Below are 15,591 nucleotides of genomic sequence, written 5' to 3' on the forward strand. Positions count from 1 at the left end.
ATACAAACTAATATTTAACGTAAATAAAAACCCATCTTTTAATCTTTGTATGGACCACAGAGTTGCCAGCACTTGTTAAACACTAATGTGGGCACATAAGTTCACATTTCATAAAGACTTTTAATGAAGTAAAAGTTGATGACCAATACCCTAGACAAATATACAAGGTGTATTAGCACAGATGATATTATAATGCCATTCACAAGCACACACACACACACACACACACACACACACACACACACACACACACACACACACACACACACACACACACACACACACACACACACACACACACACACACAAACACACACACACACACACACAGTGATACATTTCTCCTCGACACCAATGTGCATTTATTACAGGGCAGATTACTCTATATGTATTAGCTTCATAGTAAAGGTCAACAGAGCAAAGGCCCCAGTTATACACCTCACATGCTGACCAGAACGCACACGTCGCGTGCGCATCGGAAAATAAATGTAGAAATCCATGATATTCAATTATTGCACCCACACTGCTCGTGCGCGCACCAACGAACGTCTGCAATGCTAAGGGCTAAAATAGAACTCCTTTCTATTTCTGACACAGATCACGCTGAAAGTCCTGCCTCTCCCATCTCCTCATTGGTTTATAGAAGCAGGTACCCAAGTGCCATCTCCTCATTGGCTTTACCCACGTGAGTGATTGAAAGACGAACTGTTATGCCGGTTGTCGTGGTAATACTATGAAAGTTTAGATGCGATCACCATATAAATTCAAAGAGGAAAAAGCCTGGAAGGAGAGATGACTAGAAACGATTCGGTTGGCCGTTTTATGTGTGGATTCATTGTCGGAGTAGAGGACCTTGTGCATTTCAGGTAAAATAACAACTCAATGTTTATATCCCAGGACAAATTAGCTAGCAACAGCAAGCTAGCTAAATAGGACAAATTAGCTAGCAACTGCAAGCTAACTAGCTAAATTGCCATACATGTTTAATGCTTTTCGACCTGTCCCAAAATGAATGTCATTGGTTCAGAGTTTGTTTTGATATTTTAACCTGCGTGTCGTGATCGCATTTGGTGTAGGGGGACAAATAAATGTATGCACGATAGAGCACGCGCGCAGCCTGTTTGGGTTCCGTGTCAGAATAACCTGATATGAATCAGATTTGGTTTGAGGGCATAGCCACAGGATATAGGGGTGGGGGGGAAATATAATTTCTTCACAAAAGTTGTGCACTGAGCCTTTACTAGTCCTGTATTATCAGACCGATATAGCTGTCTGTAGCATGAACAAACTTTATTTTTCAGCATCCCCTCCCCCCACCCCCACCCAAACTACTTCAGCTATGTTTAAGGGGATCTAGGGGACTGGAGGTTACCACAGCACAGCACAACACCAGACCCTCCTGTCAATCCCTTTCTATAACTCCCTGGCACCCTCCTCAGGCTCGGGGTAGGAAGCGCAGGTTGATGGGTTTGGATGGGATGAGCAGTGTTCTAGTCTTGGGCTCTGTGGTCGGGGCCCCATCCTCTGGCTGGATCTCATAATGCTGCATCAGCTGTAGAGGGGGGGACAAGAGTTCAAGTTCAAGGGTTTAGTGTTAATGAGCCACCTAGTTGTCTGACGTCTCTCTAGCCAGAGAATCAGTTTACAACCATAAAATTAAGTCTCTATAACGTCCCATGCCAACTGGGATAGTAAAAGCAGAATATTGCCCCACTCATAAAAATGGGGTTCGTCACACCTGTTCCCACACACTCTTAGATTGCTTCTGGGGATTTACCATTAGCAAATCACCACAGATGATGGACGAAATCCAACAACAATCACCTCCAACAGTCTGTGGTAACATAATTTTGGCACTGACGGCTTTTTATTACTCAACACTTCCTTGACAATCTCAATGAAATACTTCTCTTGCTCACCCTGGAGAGGGCAAAGTACATCTCTAGCTCTGCCACTCTCTTGCCCACACAGGCTCTCACGCCCACCCCGAAGGGTATAGAGCTGTAGGGGTGGTGTTGGTACGACTCTGGGTCCCCTCGCAGCCAACGGTCAGGCCTGAAACACTCTGCATCCACAAACTCCCCCTCGTCATGACTGGCAGCATAGTGACAGAGATGGAACTGGGTCTGAGAGAGGGGAATAGGAAGTAGGAGACATACAGGAAGGCGAGCGACTGACAGAATTTCATGGAAATGACATCTCATCCTTTGGGGAAAGAAATGGAGATTTCTTAAGTATTGACAAAGGTGAGAGAGAGAGAGATGTTGATATCTTTCTTCGCCTGCCCCTACCTTCTTTGGGAACCAGTAGTTGTCCACAACAACTTCATTGTCTACGGTTAGACGGCCATTCCCTGGAACTACAGGGTACATTCTGAGAGAGAGAGAGAGAGAACAGCTTCAGCAACATGGGGAGCCTCTGTAGGACTGCCTTATATAAACCTGTGTGTGGCTAGGAATGTTCAGTATGCCAGACCTGCCAACCCTGTCCAACTTTTTTAGAGTACCAGACGCGGGCAGCAATTTGGAGATTCAACTCGCAAATTTAGTGCAAAGGCATTTTAGAAGCATTGCCTCTGTAGCTAATACCGGACACTCACTCATTTTTCATTGTACAATCTTCTAAACACCCGACTCCATTTAATGCCAAGACATTTACTTTGATTATACTTTTGTAATGCTCTTTGTGACGTGGATCATAATTACAGTCTATCAGGTTGCGTGATCCTCGTCATGTTACGTGGAAAATACAACTAATGGGACGCAGTATTAAATGTACATCATACTCGCACAAATGTGACCAGTTATTTGTCGTATTTGCATTTAATTTCTTTCACTAGCAAATGCGAGTGAACTGCCGACACTTTAGAGCCCACTGAATCTTATGTTCGCTAACGTTAGCTTGAAACAATTAGTGTTCTTCTTCCCACAACACACGGAGTCGAAAAGGGATTTGTCCATGTGTTTACGTACAGCTGACAGTCTTCAAACTCAGCATCACAACAAACAGGAGGGGCAGACACCGGGTAGCTACGTCCAATAATGATGTATTCATCTGCATGTCTGTTGACACAAACTCTGTACATGTCTGTGTGTTGCAGCTCGAGAATTGGGATGTTAGTGGATTTATTTTTATTAAAATGTTTGTTTTTTAAATCAGGCCCTATTCATTACCTGCGTACATGGACAGAGAATTGCGTAGTTGGTACCCCATATTTCGTGCATGTTGACAGGGCTGGTCACATTGGTATTTGGTAAAGTTTTGATACCGGAGAGTTGGCAATGGCAGGTTGTGATTCTGACCTAGATGGTGTTATTGAGCATTTGAATCATTCGAAAATCAAGGACATGGCTATGACCATATAGGAAGAGGTGGAGGGGGCCAATTTCCTTCTATAAGCCTGTCATCCAGGACCTCTATACCAGGCGGTGTCAAAGGAAGGCCCTAAAAATTGTCAAAAGACTCCAGCCACCCAAGTCATCAACTGTCTCTCTGCTACCGCACGGCAAACGATACCGGAGAGCTAAGTCTGGGAGCAAAAGGCTCCTGAACAGCTTAAGCCCCAAGCCATAAGACTGCTAAATAGTTCACCATATAGCTACCTGGACTATCTGCATCGACCCTCTTTGACACATACTTACTCTAAACACATACACACACTCACCCACAGATAACATGTACACACAGGCACACACTTGCCGCACACACATCACATACGCTGTTGCTTCCGTCTTACCTATCCTGTTGCCTGGTCACTTTACCCCTACCGATATGTACATCTCTACCTCAATTACCTCATACCCCTGCACATTGACTCCGTATTGGTACCCCATGTACATAGCCAAGTAAATATTACTCATTGTGTATGTATTCCTCGTGTTACAATGTTTTTATTTATTTATTATTAAAACATATATATTTTATTCTGCATTGTTGGGAAGGGCCGTGAGCATTTCAGAGTTAGTTTACACCTGTTCTTTACGAAGAATGTGACAAGTAAATTTTGAACACACCATTCAGGTTATACAGTGCCTTGCGAAAGTATTCGGCCCCCTTGAACTTTGCGACCTTTTGCCACATTTCAGGCTTCAAACATAAAGATATAAAACTGTATTTTTTGTGAAGAATCAACAACAAGTGGGAAACAATCATGAAGTGAAACAACATTTATTGGATATTTCAAACTTTTTTAACAAATCAAAAACTGAAAAATTGGGCGTGCAAAATTATCCAATAAATGTCGTTCCACTTCATGATTGTGTCCCACTTGTTGTTGATTCTTCACAAAAAAATACAGTTTTATATCTTTATGTTTGAAGCCTGAAATGTGGCAAAAGGTTCCAAAGTTCAAGGGGGCCGAATACTTTCGCAAGGCACTGTATAAGGACATTACTCCCCTCCCTCCTTACATAAACTGTCTAAAAAGCATGCCCCATGCCTCCACCTTGACCCTCTGCACTCCGGATTAAATGCCAACATGTTATCTCACTTATCAGTCATCATCAGTATAATTAGGGAAAGGAAAATGCAAGCGCACACAGGCAGAAAAACTCTTTGACCAGGCATGCTCAAAACAAGAGGCCAGTTGCAGGTCACCGTTCTTGGCGTGCGTGTGTTCACCTCAGAACCTGCATGTGTGTACATGCATCCGTGCCTACGTGCGTGTATTCACCTCAGAGTCTCCTTGATGACAGCCTTCAGGTAGGGCATCCTGCTCAGGTCCTCTGATCTGGGCTGCTGTCTTCCCGGACACACAGACATGATCTCACGGTACAGCCTGTCCTGAGACGCGGCGTCGCGAGCCAACTGGTACAACGCCCACGACAAGGTGTTGGACGTCTGAGGCAAAAGGAGAAGGACGATAGAAAGAAAGAGGGGTTTACTTAGAGTGAAGTGATATGATATATACTGAACAAACATCTGAAAGCAAGCTGATTGAACAGCACGATCATTACATAGGTGCACCTTGTGCTGGGGACATTAAAAGTCTGTTATAAAATGTGCAGTTTGGTCACACTACACTGCCACAGATGTCTCAAGTTTTGAAGGAGCGTGCAATTGGTATGCTGACTGCAGGAATATCCACCAGAGCTGTTGCCAGAGAATTGAATATTCATTACTCTACCATAAGCGGTTTGAGGATGTCAACGTTGTAAACAGAGTGCCCCATGGTGGCGGTGGGGTTATGGTATAAGCTGGCATAAGCTACGGACAACGAACACAACTGCATTTTATCGATGGCAATTTGAATGCACAAAGATGCCGTGATGAGATCCTGAGGCCAACTGTCGTGCCATTCATCCGCCGCCATCACCTCATGTTTCAGCATGATAATGCACGGCCCCATGTTGCAAGGATCTGAACACAATTCCTGGAAGCTGAAAATGTCCCAGTACTTCCATGGCTTGCTTACTCACCAGGCATTTCACCCATTGAGGATGTTTGGGGTAATCTAAATCGACGTGTACGACAGCGTGTTCCATTTCCCGTCCATAACCAGCAACTTAGCACAGCCATTGAAGAGGAGTCAGATAACATTCCACAATCCACAGCCTGATCAACTCTAGGTGAAAGAGATGTGTCGCGCTGCATGAGGCAAATGGTGGTCACGCCAGATACGCCCCTACTTTTCTCTCATATTCTTATTAATTGTACCCCTTTTTCTCCCCAATTGGTAGTTACAGTCTTGTCCCATCGCTGGAACTCCCGTACGGACTCGGGAGAGGCGAAGGTCGAGAGCCATATATCCTCCAAAACACGACTCTACCAAGCTGCACTGCTTCTGGACACACTACTCGCTTAAGCCCCACCAATGTGTCAGATGAACACAGTACATCTGGCGACCGTGTCGGCGTACGTGAGCCCGGCCAGCCACAGGAGTTGCTAGAGCGCGATGGGACAAGGACATCCTGGCTGGCCAAACCCTCCCCTAACTCGGACGACGCTGGGACAATTATGCGTCGCCTCATGGGTCTCCCGGTCGCGGTCGGCTGCGACACAGTCCGGGATCGAACCCGGATCTGTAGTGACGCCTCAAGCACTGCAGTGCCTTAGACCGCTGCGCCACTCGGGAGGCCCTACTTTTTCTTTTAAGGTATCTGTGACCAACAGATGCATATCTGTATTCCCAGTCATGTGAAATCCATAGATTAAGGCCTAATTAATTCATTTCAAATGACCGATTTCCTTATATGAACTGTAACTCTATAAAACCTTTGAAGATTTTTGTTCAGCGTACTTTATCGTCCCTGAGGGGAAATTTGACTTGGACAATTAAAGTGCTGATGTTTCAACAAATAAATATATTCAAAGTTGAGGGAGTGGTGGAGGCTGTATCAGAGACTAGTTATCAAGTGATCATCAACATTTATTGACATCAATTCATCATAAAATCAGCAGAGGAAATGACTTTGGAACAGTAGATCCTTTCAAGTGACATCTAGTCATTGAAAAAGACCATCTCAAGTGAGAACACTGATTTCCAGTGAGCAAAATACATTTATCTCTATGACGTAACATAAAAGGTGGAATAAATGGAGCTTGAGACTTGTGCTTTACTCAGCAACAGATCCCAGAAATCAGCAAGTGACGCCTGACAAAAACAAGACCCGACTGCACCAGGGAATGCAGCCAGGCAGGTCATGTAGTGTTTGTATGGTTTGTATGGTTACTGTGTATCTGTGGTTCTGTGAGTGCATTTTGTACCCTCTAAAATTAATACAAAGTTACACCGCGAATATATATGTCTACAAACTAAAGCAAATGTTTTTAGTATTTATGGCCTGGGGAGAATCGTGTAATCTTAAAGCCAAAATACACCTCCACCCTACAAAAGCCTCTGACTCCATCACTTCCCCCATTCCCTAGGACATGTCCAGTAGGCACAAAACAGAAGAAAACATTTTGAAATGAAGAGGAAAGAATATAATTTGCCATTGAGAAATTCACATGTTCGCTTTCCATTTCAAAAGGTTTGTTTACGGTGTACCCTACAGAACGTGACCCTGCTGTTATGTATGACCTCCCATGACCCTCTCCTCTCACCGTGTCCACTCCGCCCAGCAACAGCTCTGTGATGCTGATGTACACCTCTCCCAGGGTCAGTTTATCACAGGACAGCAGGTAGGTGAGATACATCCCCTCCACCTGCTTCCCAGCCAGCACCTGGGCATCCATCTGCGCCAACTTATGGTCAATGAGACGCTGAGCTGAGGGTTTATGTAGAAATACATTGAACACACACATTCATGTAGGGGACGCACACAAACACACACTGAACAAAGCTCAACAGTGAGTTTCCTTTGGCAGACGGGTTGCCTCCCACACTAACAAAGTGTAGGTCTGCGATTTCCGACCCGTCTCAACGGTGCTTAGCGACTGACAGTGGCTGATGTGACAGGGAAAGCCCTTGTGCAATAGAAATAACCGTACGCTTGCATTGTGGGGGTCGAACCTACCATGTCTACTTTCCAACCTTTAAGTCCGCTTGTCGCTCAATAGAAGGAGCCCCGGACATTATTTGCAAACATACCTACAGCCACCAGGTCGTCCCAGGCTTGGACAAATCGTTTCCAGAAGGGCAGGACATTGCGTGTCCAGAGCGGGAGGAAGAGGACGGTCTCAGACAGAGTTAGCATGTCGTTGGCTGCAGCGATGAACTTCAGCGTGTCCTTAGGGATCTCCTCCTGCAGACAACCCAGCCGCGTCTCAAACAGGATGGAAGAGATCCCTGCAGGGGCGGAGAGAACACAGTTGAACAATGAGGACGACACAGAGCTGGTGGGATTCTCGGTATCCTAGATGCATATCTCCTGCCGTTGTACCCCCGAGCAAGGCACTTTACCTAAGCTGCTGACTGTGGCAGACTCTGGCTTCCAACCCCACTGGGTGTGTGTGTGTGTTTCTGAAGGGGTTAAAAGCATAAATAATACTGAATGAACCAATGGTATCACACCTTCAAAGCCAAACTTGTAGAGCTCTGCGGTGAGGTCTGGTACGGTGGTGTGGTCCTGACTGCGGAGGCGGAGCCTCTCAATACGCTGTAGCAGGTCCCCTACCACCTGGTGGATGACAGGCGCGTACGCAGACACCTCCGCTAGCTTCAGCATCTTTGGATTCAGGACACTACGGATACGGTACCACTGTGGGCCTTTACTGTAGGAGAGGAGAGGACAGACACTGAATCTACAGTGGATATTCAGAATAAAGGGGTGGAGGTTTATCTACAGGTCGTGGCCAAAATAAAGGAAAACCTTAAATGAAGGATACAAAGTATATTAAACGCAGCTGCTTCCACACAGCAAGCAATGAACATCCCAGATTGCAACCCAATTGAACACTTATGGAAGATTATAGAGCAGCGCCTGAGACGGCGTTTTCCACCACCATCAACAAAACACCAAATGATGGAATTTCTCATGGAATAATGGTGTCAAATCCCTCCAATAGAGTTCCATACACTTGTAGAATCTATACCAAGGCATATTCAAGCTTTTCTGGCGACTAGTGGTGGCCCAATGCCCCATTATGTTGGCGTTTCCTTTATTTTGGCAGTTACCTATAGATTAGATTGATCATGTTGGAGGTGGAGGTACTACTGAAACAAGTTTACCTGTAGAGTTAGGGTTTCCTCAAACCAGACCAACATTGCTTTTACCCAAGGCAATGATTTATTACCAATAACTGTCATAGTGTATCTTTGAAGCATAGGGTGTAAGCAATGTTCCCTCTAAGCTGCGCACCTCCCCCAGGATGCCGCGCAGAAGAAATGCCATGCAGAGACGTAAGAGATTGAACTTCACTGAGTTCGCCGCATTCGTTTGCACTATATAGATTACCGTTTTCTCTGTGATTGAATCAAAAGGATGAACTGGGTGGTTCGAGCCCTGAATGCTGATTGGCTGACAGCCGTGGTATATCAGACCGTATATAATTACGTTGGTAGCCGGTTTATAATAGCAATAAGGCACCTCGGGGGTTGGTGGTATATGGCCAATATACCATGGCGAAGGGCTGTATCCAGGCCCTCCGCGTTGTGTCGCTAGTTGTAGGCAGAGCCAGTGTGCAGCAGAGTATAATTATTTGGGTGGGGGTAGCCCATGAGCGGTCTTTCAATCACCCGCGAGTGAATGCGCTTTTCAGATCAGTTCAGAGCACGCATGTGCACATTTGTTGATATTCTTTGCTAGTTAGCGAGTTATTTGCCCAGTTATTGATAATTATAAACTGGGTGGTTCGAGCCCTGAATGCTGATTGGCTGACAGGCGTGGTACATCAGACCGTATACCATGCGTATGATAAAACATTTACTGCTCTAATTACGTTGGTAACCAGTTTATAATAGCAATAAGGCACCTCAGAGGTTGTGGTATATGGCCAATATGCCACGGCTAAAGGCTGTATCCAGGCACTCACGACACAACAACATCCCTTAGCCGTGGTATACTGGCCATACACCACAACCCCCGAGGTGCTTTACTGCTTAAATATAGGTCAGCAATGGGGAGTTACCCCTCCCTACAAGAGCACAAAACGTGTAGGCCACATTTCAAGCTCTCTTTGAAATGCTAATCAGCTTAAAAGCTTACATCGTAATTAAAGGGGCAGTGTTGTATTTTGAAACACGCTTGCATATCCTACATTGTCTAAGTCTCTGTATGGCAATAATAAATAGTATTTTGTAAAGTGGTTTCTTGCATCATACAACACAATGTACTGTCACCCTATAGTGTCACAGGCCAAGTAAAACATGATTAATATCAAGTGTTGCATAATGTTAAAAACATGATTAAAAATGGAATGCAGTATGGGCCTGCATTGAACATCACATATAGGCTACTGTAGGCTATATCACGGAAATCTAAAGCTGTTTCCATGTGAAAATGTTATGGGATTTGCGCCATTGGTTTTGTTGGTAAGCCTACATTACGGTCAAATAGCCACAATAGCCTATTGGCTACGGTCTAAAACTGTAATGGTACAGCCGCAGGGTTTACTGTAAACATGTGAGGATTTTGTGCAAGTTTCACGAGAGCAAATATTTCCTCAGTGCGCCAAAAAAATGAGGAAACAGTGTGTGTAAGTATTAACCCTTTCCTACACCCAATCTAGGAATAGTCTTTGATGTGGTTCATCGGCCACTCACTCCACATGGAGTCCATAGGCCTGTCCCCTCATATCGCGGTACTCCTTCCAGTGTGGCAGCTCTGTCCGGACCGGGTAGCGGCCCTCCTGACGGATCACCTGGGATATGAGCTCTGGAGACGCCACGTTCACCACATCAAACGGGCCGAACCGCGAGCGCCAGATGGGCCCGTACAGTTTCTTGTGTTCAACCTGGGTTGGGGGCAAAGAGTAGAAGATATTTGATTCTGGAAATGTACACAAAGATGTTGGAAATGCACAGTGAGACAGTCCTATATAATTATATTTCATATGAATTAATGATTCACAAAATATACACCGAGTATACGAAACATTAGGAACACCTGCTCTTTCCATGACAGACTGACCAAATGAATCCAGGTGAAAACTATGATCCCTTATTGATGTCACCTGTTAAATCCACTTCAATCGGTGTAGATGAAGGGAAGATGGCAAGTTGAAGATGGATTTTTAAGCCTTGAGACATGGATTATGTATGTGTGCCATTCAGAGGGTGAATGGGCAAGACAACAGACTGAAGTGCCTTTGAACAGGGTATTGTGGTAGGTGCCAGTTGCACCGGTTTGTGTCAAGAACTGCAACACTGCTGTTTTCCCCCCCACTCTCAACAGTTTCCTGTGTGTATCAAGAATGGTCCACCACCCAAAGAACATCCAGCCAACTTGACCTAACTATGGGAATCATTGGAGTCAACGTGGGCCAGCATCCCCATGGAATGCTTCTGACACCTTATAGTCCATGCCCTGACAAATGGAGGCTGTTCTGAGGGGAAAAGGGGGTGGACTCAATATTAGGAAGGTGCTCTTAATGTTTTGTACACAGTGTATATTTACTAAAAATAACAGTATATAAACTACTTATTATCCTAATTAGTCAAATCAACCTCTAGTTTAATAAACCATGAATCCAGGTGCATAACTTCTGGGGTCATGATCCCACCAATATCAGAGCCAATTTGACCTCCTAAATAAAATGCTATGATAAATTTGATGGATGTGAAATGATTTAACCACCTTAGGTACTGGCTTTCTACACAGTACTACTAAATTCCAAATGTTATGACTGGATCACCCCTGTTAAACTCATAAGTACAAATAAGAATTATAGAAAATTATATATTTGAAATAGAGCAAGTTTCTATTGTGAAGTGACATCTCGCATGTGAGTCCTATTTATCAAAATGACTGATCATTTGTGGAATTGTGGGAGGAAAGCACTCATGTTTATACAACCTAATAATCGCCCTGAGAATACTTCCAGAACCACCTTCATCTTTTATTTCAATTAAGAAAATCTACAAAATAAATTGGCCTACCCTAGTCTTTATTAATATACATACAGTTGAAGTCTGAAGTTTACATACACTTAGGTTGGAGTCATTAAACCTCGTTTTTCAACCCCTCCACAAATGTATTGTTAATAAACTATAGTTTTGGCAAGTCGGTTAGGACATCTACTTTGTGCACGTGTAACAGTATAACTTTAGACCGTCCCCTCGCCCATACCCGGGCGCGAACCAGGGACCCTCTGCACACATCAACAAGTCACCCTCGAAGCATCGTTAACCATCAGTCCACAAAAGCCGCGGCACTTGCAGAGCAAGGGGAACCACTACTTCAAGGTCAGAGAGCAAGTGACGTCACCAATTGAAACGCTATTTAGCGCGCACTATTCCACCGCTAACTAAGCTAGCCGTTTCACACCCGTTACACACGACACAAGTCCCTTTTCCAACAATTGTTTACAGACCGATTATTTCACTTATAATTCACTGTATCACAATTCCAGTGGGCCAGGGGTTTACATACACTAAGTTAACTGTGCCTTTAAACAGCTTGGAAAATTCCAGAAAATTATGTCATGGCTTTAGAAGCTTCTGGCTAACTGACATCATTTGAGTCAATTTGAGGTCTGGCTGTGGATGTATTTCAAGTCCTACCATCAAACTCAGTGCCTCTTTGCTTGACAGCATGGGAAAATCAAAAGAAATCAGCCAAGACCTCAGAAAAAAACATTGTAGACCTCCACAAGTTTGGTTCATCCTTGGGAGCAATTTCAAATGCTTGAAGGTACCACGTTCATCTGTACAAACAATAGTACGCAAGTATAAACACCATGGGACCACGCAGCCGTCATACCGCTCAGGAAGGAGACGCGTTCTGTCACCTAGAGATTAACGTATTTTGGTACAAAAATAGCAAATCAATCCCAGAACAGCAGCAAAGGACCCGATGCTGCAGGAAACAGGTACAAAAGTATCTATATCCATAGTAAAACGAGTCCTATATCGACATAACCTGAAAGGTCGCTCAGCAAGGAAGAAGCCACTGCTCCAAAACCGCCATAAAAAAGCCAGACTACGGTTCGCAACTGCACATGGGGACAAAGATCATACTTTTTGGACAAATGTCCTCTGGTCTGATGAAACAAAAATAGAATTGTTTGGCCATAATGACCATCATCATGTTTGGAGGAAAAAGGGGGAGGCTTGCAAGCCGAAGAACATAATCCCAACCGTGAAGCACAGGGGTGGCAGCATCATGTTGTGGGGGTGCCTTGCTGCAGGAGGGACTGGTGCACTTCCAAAATAGATGGCATCATGAGGGAGGACAATTATGTGGATATATTGAAGCAACATCTCAAGACATCAGTCAGGAAGTGACTTCCAAATGGACAATGACCCCAAGCAAACTTCCAAAGTTGTGGCAAAATGGCTTAAGGACAATAAAGTCAGGGTATTGGAGTGGCCATCACAAAGCCCTGACCTCAATCCTATGGAAAATTTGTGGGCAGAACTGAAAAAAGCGTGTGCGAGCAAGAAGTCCGACAATCCTGACTCAGTTACACCAGCTCTGGGAAGCTTGTGGAAGGCTACTCAAAACGTTTTACCCAAATTAAACAATTTAAAGGCAATGCTACCAAATACTACTGAGTGTATGTAAACATATGACCTACTTGGAATGTGCTAAAAGGAACAAAAGCGGAAATAAATAATTTTCTCGACTATTATTGACATTTCACATTCTTAAAATAAAAGTGGTAATCCTAACTGACCGAAGACAGGGAATTTTTACTAGGATTAAATGTCAGGAATTGTGAAAAACTGAGTTTAAATGTATTTGGTTAAGGTGTATGTAAACTTCTAACTTCAACTGTACATGTGACATTGCACAGCAGTAAACTGGTCTATTTCACCATTGTTATTTTCTTCTTCTTGATTTCAATAGGTAAGGGAAACCAGCTACTGGTGTTTACGTACTGTTTTTTGATCGAGTAAAAGGTATTCTTACACCATATTTTTGTGCAACAACAGTATAAATTCATTCAATTGGCGGAGGTGAGACTGAAAGAGAGGGCACTGGTTGAGAGTGCTGCAGTTATCAATTGTGATCATGGTTACAGCTCTATTGAAAACGTATCATTCTACACATTTAATGCCCGTTTCATTGTGGACTTTTCACTGAAATTAGATGTTGCCCTACCTGCATCTAGCTCAGGAAACCATATCAACATTGAATTGCGATTATAAACCCAGATTTTAGTCAGTAGCCGATACCTATTGAAATAAGTAAATCTCGCAAATAGGTCATTTATAACGGTTTGTAGTCTTAACATCTGCCACAAAATAACGGCAGACCATGTACCACCTGAATGACCAAAAATAATTATGTTCTAATTACGTTGGTCACCAGTTTATAGAAATAAGGCACCTCAGGGATTTGTGGTACCACACCTCGGGTCTTATTGTTTAATCATAGCAGTCGTCAAAACAAGTTACATCGACATCCTTTGATGGAAAATGATCTGGATAGTTGAATAAGAGCGATTTACCTCTTCTGTATAGTTGAATAAGAGCGATTTACCTCTTCTCTTGCAACAATTAGGATTGTGATGGACAATCGAATTTAGCTTCTTAGTCTACGTCGTTAAATATTACGTTGATATAATTTAATTCGCTCGATAACGTGCACTCACGACACGTATGAAACTAGACATACTTGGATGAAAGAGTGGCAGAAATGAGAGATTGTGGGATTCGTTTTACCTGCATCGCATGGCTCTTATCTGCATATCCCTTCACGAACAGCCAATACACCGTCGTGGCCAAACTAGGTCCGTGTAGATCGTCTATTGTTTTGCACTTCTCCGGAGTTGTTTCTATCGTTGTCTGCAATTTTTGTCCCACGTGTCTGCTGGCACCGGACTTGAACCTCCGACCACCAGACACAAAGCCGTCCAGCGCCACTGACAGTTTCTGGCCGTGGTGAACTGTGAGTCCGAGCGGCCAGGTCACCGCCGTAGGGCTACACATGTTGAGTGGAGCGCATACAAATTCATTCTACCATCTGTGGCTTTTTAGTACAGTTTGCCCTGCAGCACATTGGGACTCGCCCATACGTTTCACATTTCAACGTCACGTGCACAAGTACAGTGAAAAGCCTTTCTTGCAAACTCAAAACCCAACAATGCAGTTATCAATAACTATGTAATACTAAAAATAATGTTAAATCAAAACACGAGATATAAAAACAAGAACACGATAAAGCAAGCATACTATAATATATACAGTAGCTGTTCCAGTACCATATTTACAAATGTGCAGGGATATTGTATCTATAGAGGTAGATATGTATAAGGGGTAAGGTGACTAACCATCAGGAGATGATAGACAGAGAAGCAGCATGTTATATGATTGTGTGTGCGGGTGTGTTTAGAGTCCGTATAAATGTATGTGCATATGTGTTTGTGAGCAAATGATGGAGTGAGTGTGTGTGCAGTAGTGTGTAGGGCCCTGTAAGTGTGCAGAGACAACTCAATTCAGTCTGTGTAGCCATTTAGTTAGTGGTCTTATGGCATGAGAATAGAAGCTGTTCAGGAGCCTGTTGGTGTCAGACTTTATGCACTGGTACTGCTGGCCGTGCGGAAGCAGAGAAAACAAATAGTCTATGGTTGGAGTCTTTAATGATTTTCCGGGCCTTCCTTTCACACCACCTGATATAGAGTTCCTGGATGACAGGGAGTATGGCCCGTGTTATGTACTAGGCTGTCCGTACCACCCTCTGTAGCACAATGCAATCTAGGCCGGTGCTATTGGCATACCAAGCAGTGATGCAGCCAGTCAAGATGCTCTCAATGTTACACTTTGTAGTGTAGAACTTTGAGGATTTGAGTGTCCATGACAAACCTTCTCAACCTTCTGAGGGGCAAGAGGCGCTGACGTGCCTTCTTCGCGACTCTGCGCGGACCATTTTAAGCACTGTGGAACTTGAAGCTTTCGACCCACTCCACTGCAATTCCGTCTATGTGGATGGGAGTGTGCTCGTCCCCCCTCCGTGTCCCGTAGTCCGCGATCAGCTTCTTGATCTCACTGACATTGAGGGAGAAGTTGCTCCGGCCCCTCACTGCCAGGTTTCTGAACTCCTCCTT

At 44.1% G+C, this 15,591-nt stretch overlaps 1 protein-coding gene across 1 annotated transcript; it reads right to left on the minus strand.

The window, feature by feature from the left end:
- Positions 1–100: 100 nt before the first annotated feature.
- On the minus strand, positions 101–14,515 carry LOC109878202 (cytochrome P450 27C1-like). The gene is made up of 9 exons (XM_020470442.2): positions 14,210–14,515; positions 10,145–10,335; positions 7,955–8,154; positions 7,532–7,729; positions 7,045–7,208; positions 4,673–4,839; positions 2,292–2,373; positions 1,920–2,126; positions 101–1,552 (listed from the first exon to the last, which is right to left on the minus strand). The coding sequence occupies exons 1-9, from the start codon at positions 14,474–14,476 to the stop codon at positions 1,436–1,438; spliced, it is 1,593 nt and encodes a 530-aa protein (XP_020326031.1). The 5' UTR covers positions 14,477–14,515; the 3' UTR covers positions 101–1,435.
- Positions 14,516–15,591: the final 1,076 nt, after the last annotated feature.

The sequence above is a fragment of the Oncorhynchus kisutch genome, linkage group LG5 (genome assembly GCF_002021735.2).
Source record: "Oncorhynchus kisutch isolate 150728-3 linkage group LG5, Okis_V2, whole genome shotgun sequence".
NCBI lineage: Eukaryota > Metazoa > Chordata > Actinopteri > Salmoniformes > Salmonidae > Oncorhynchus > Oncorhynchus kisutch.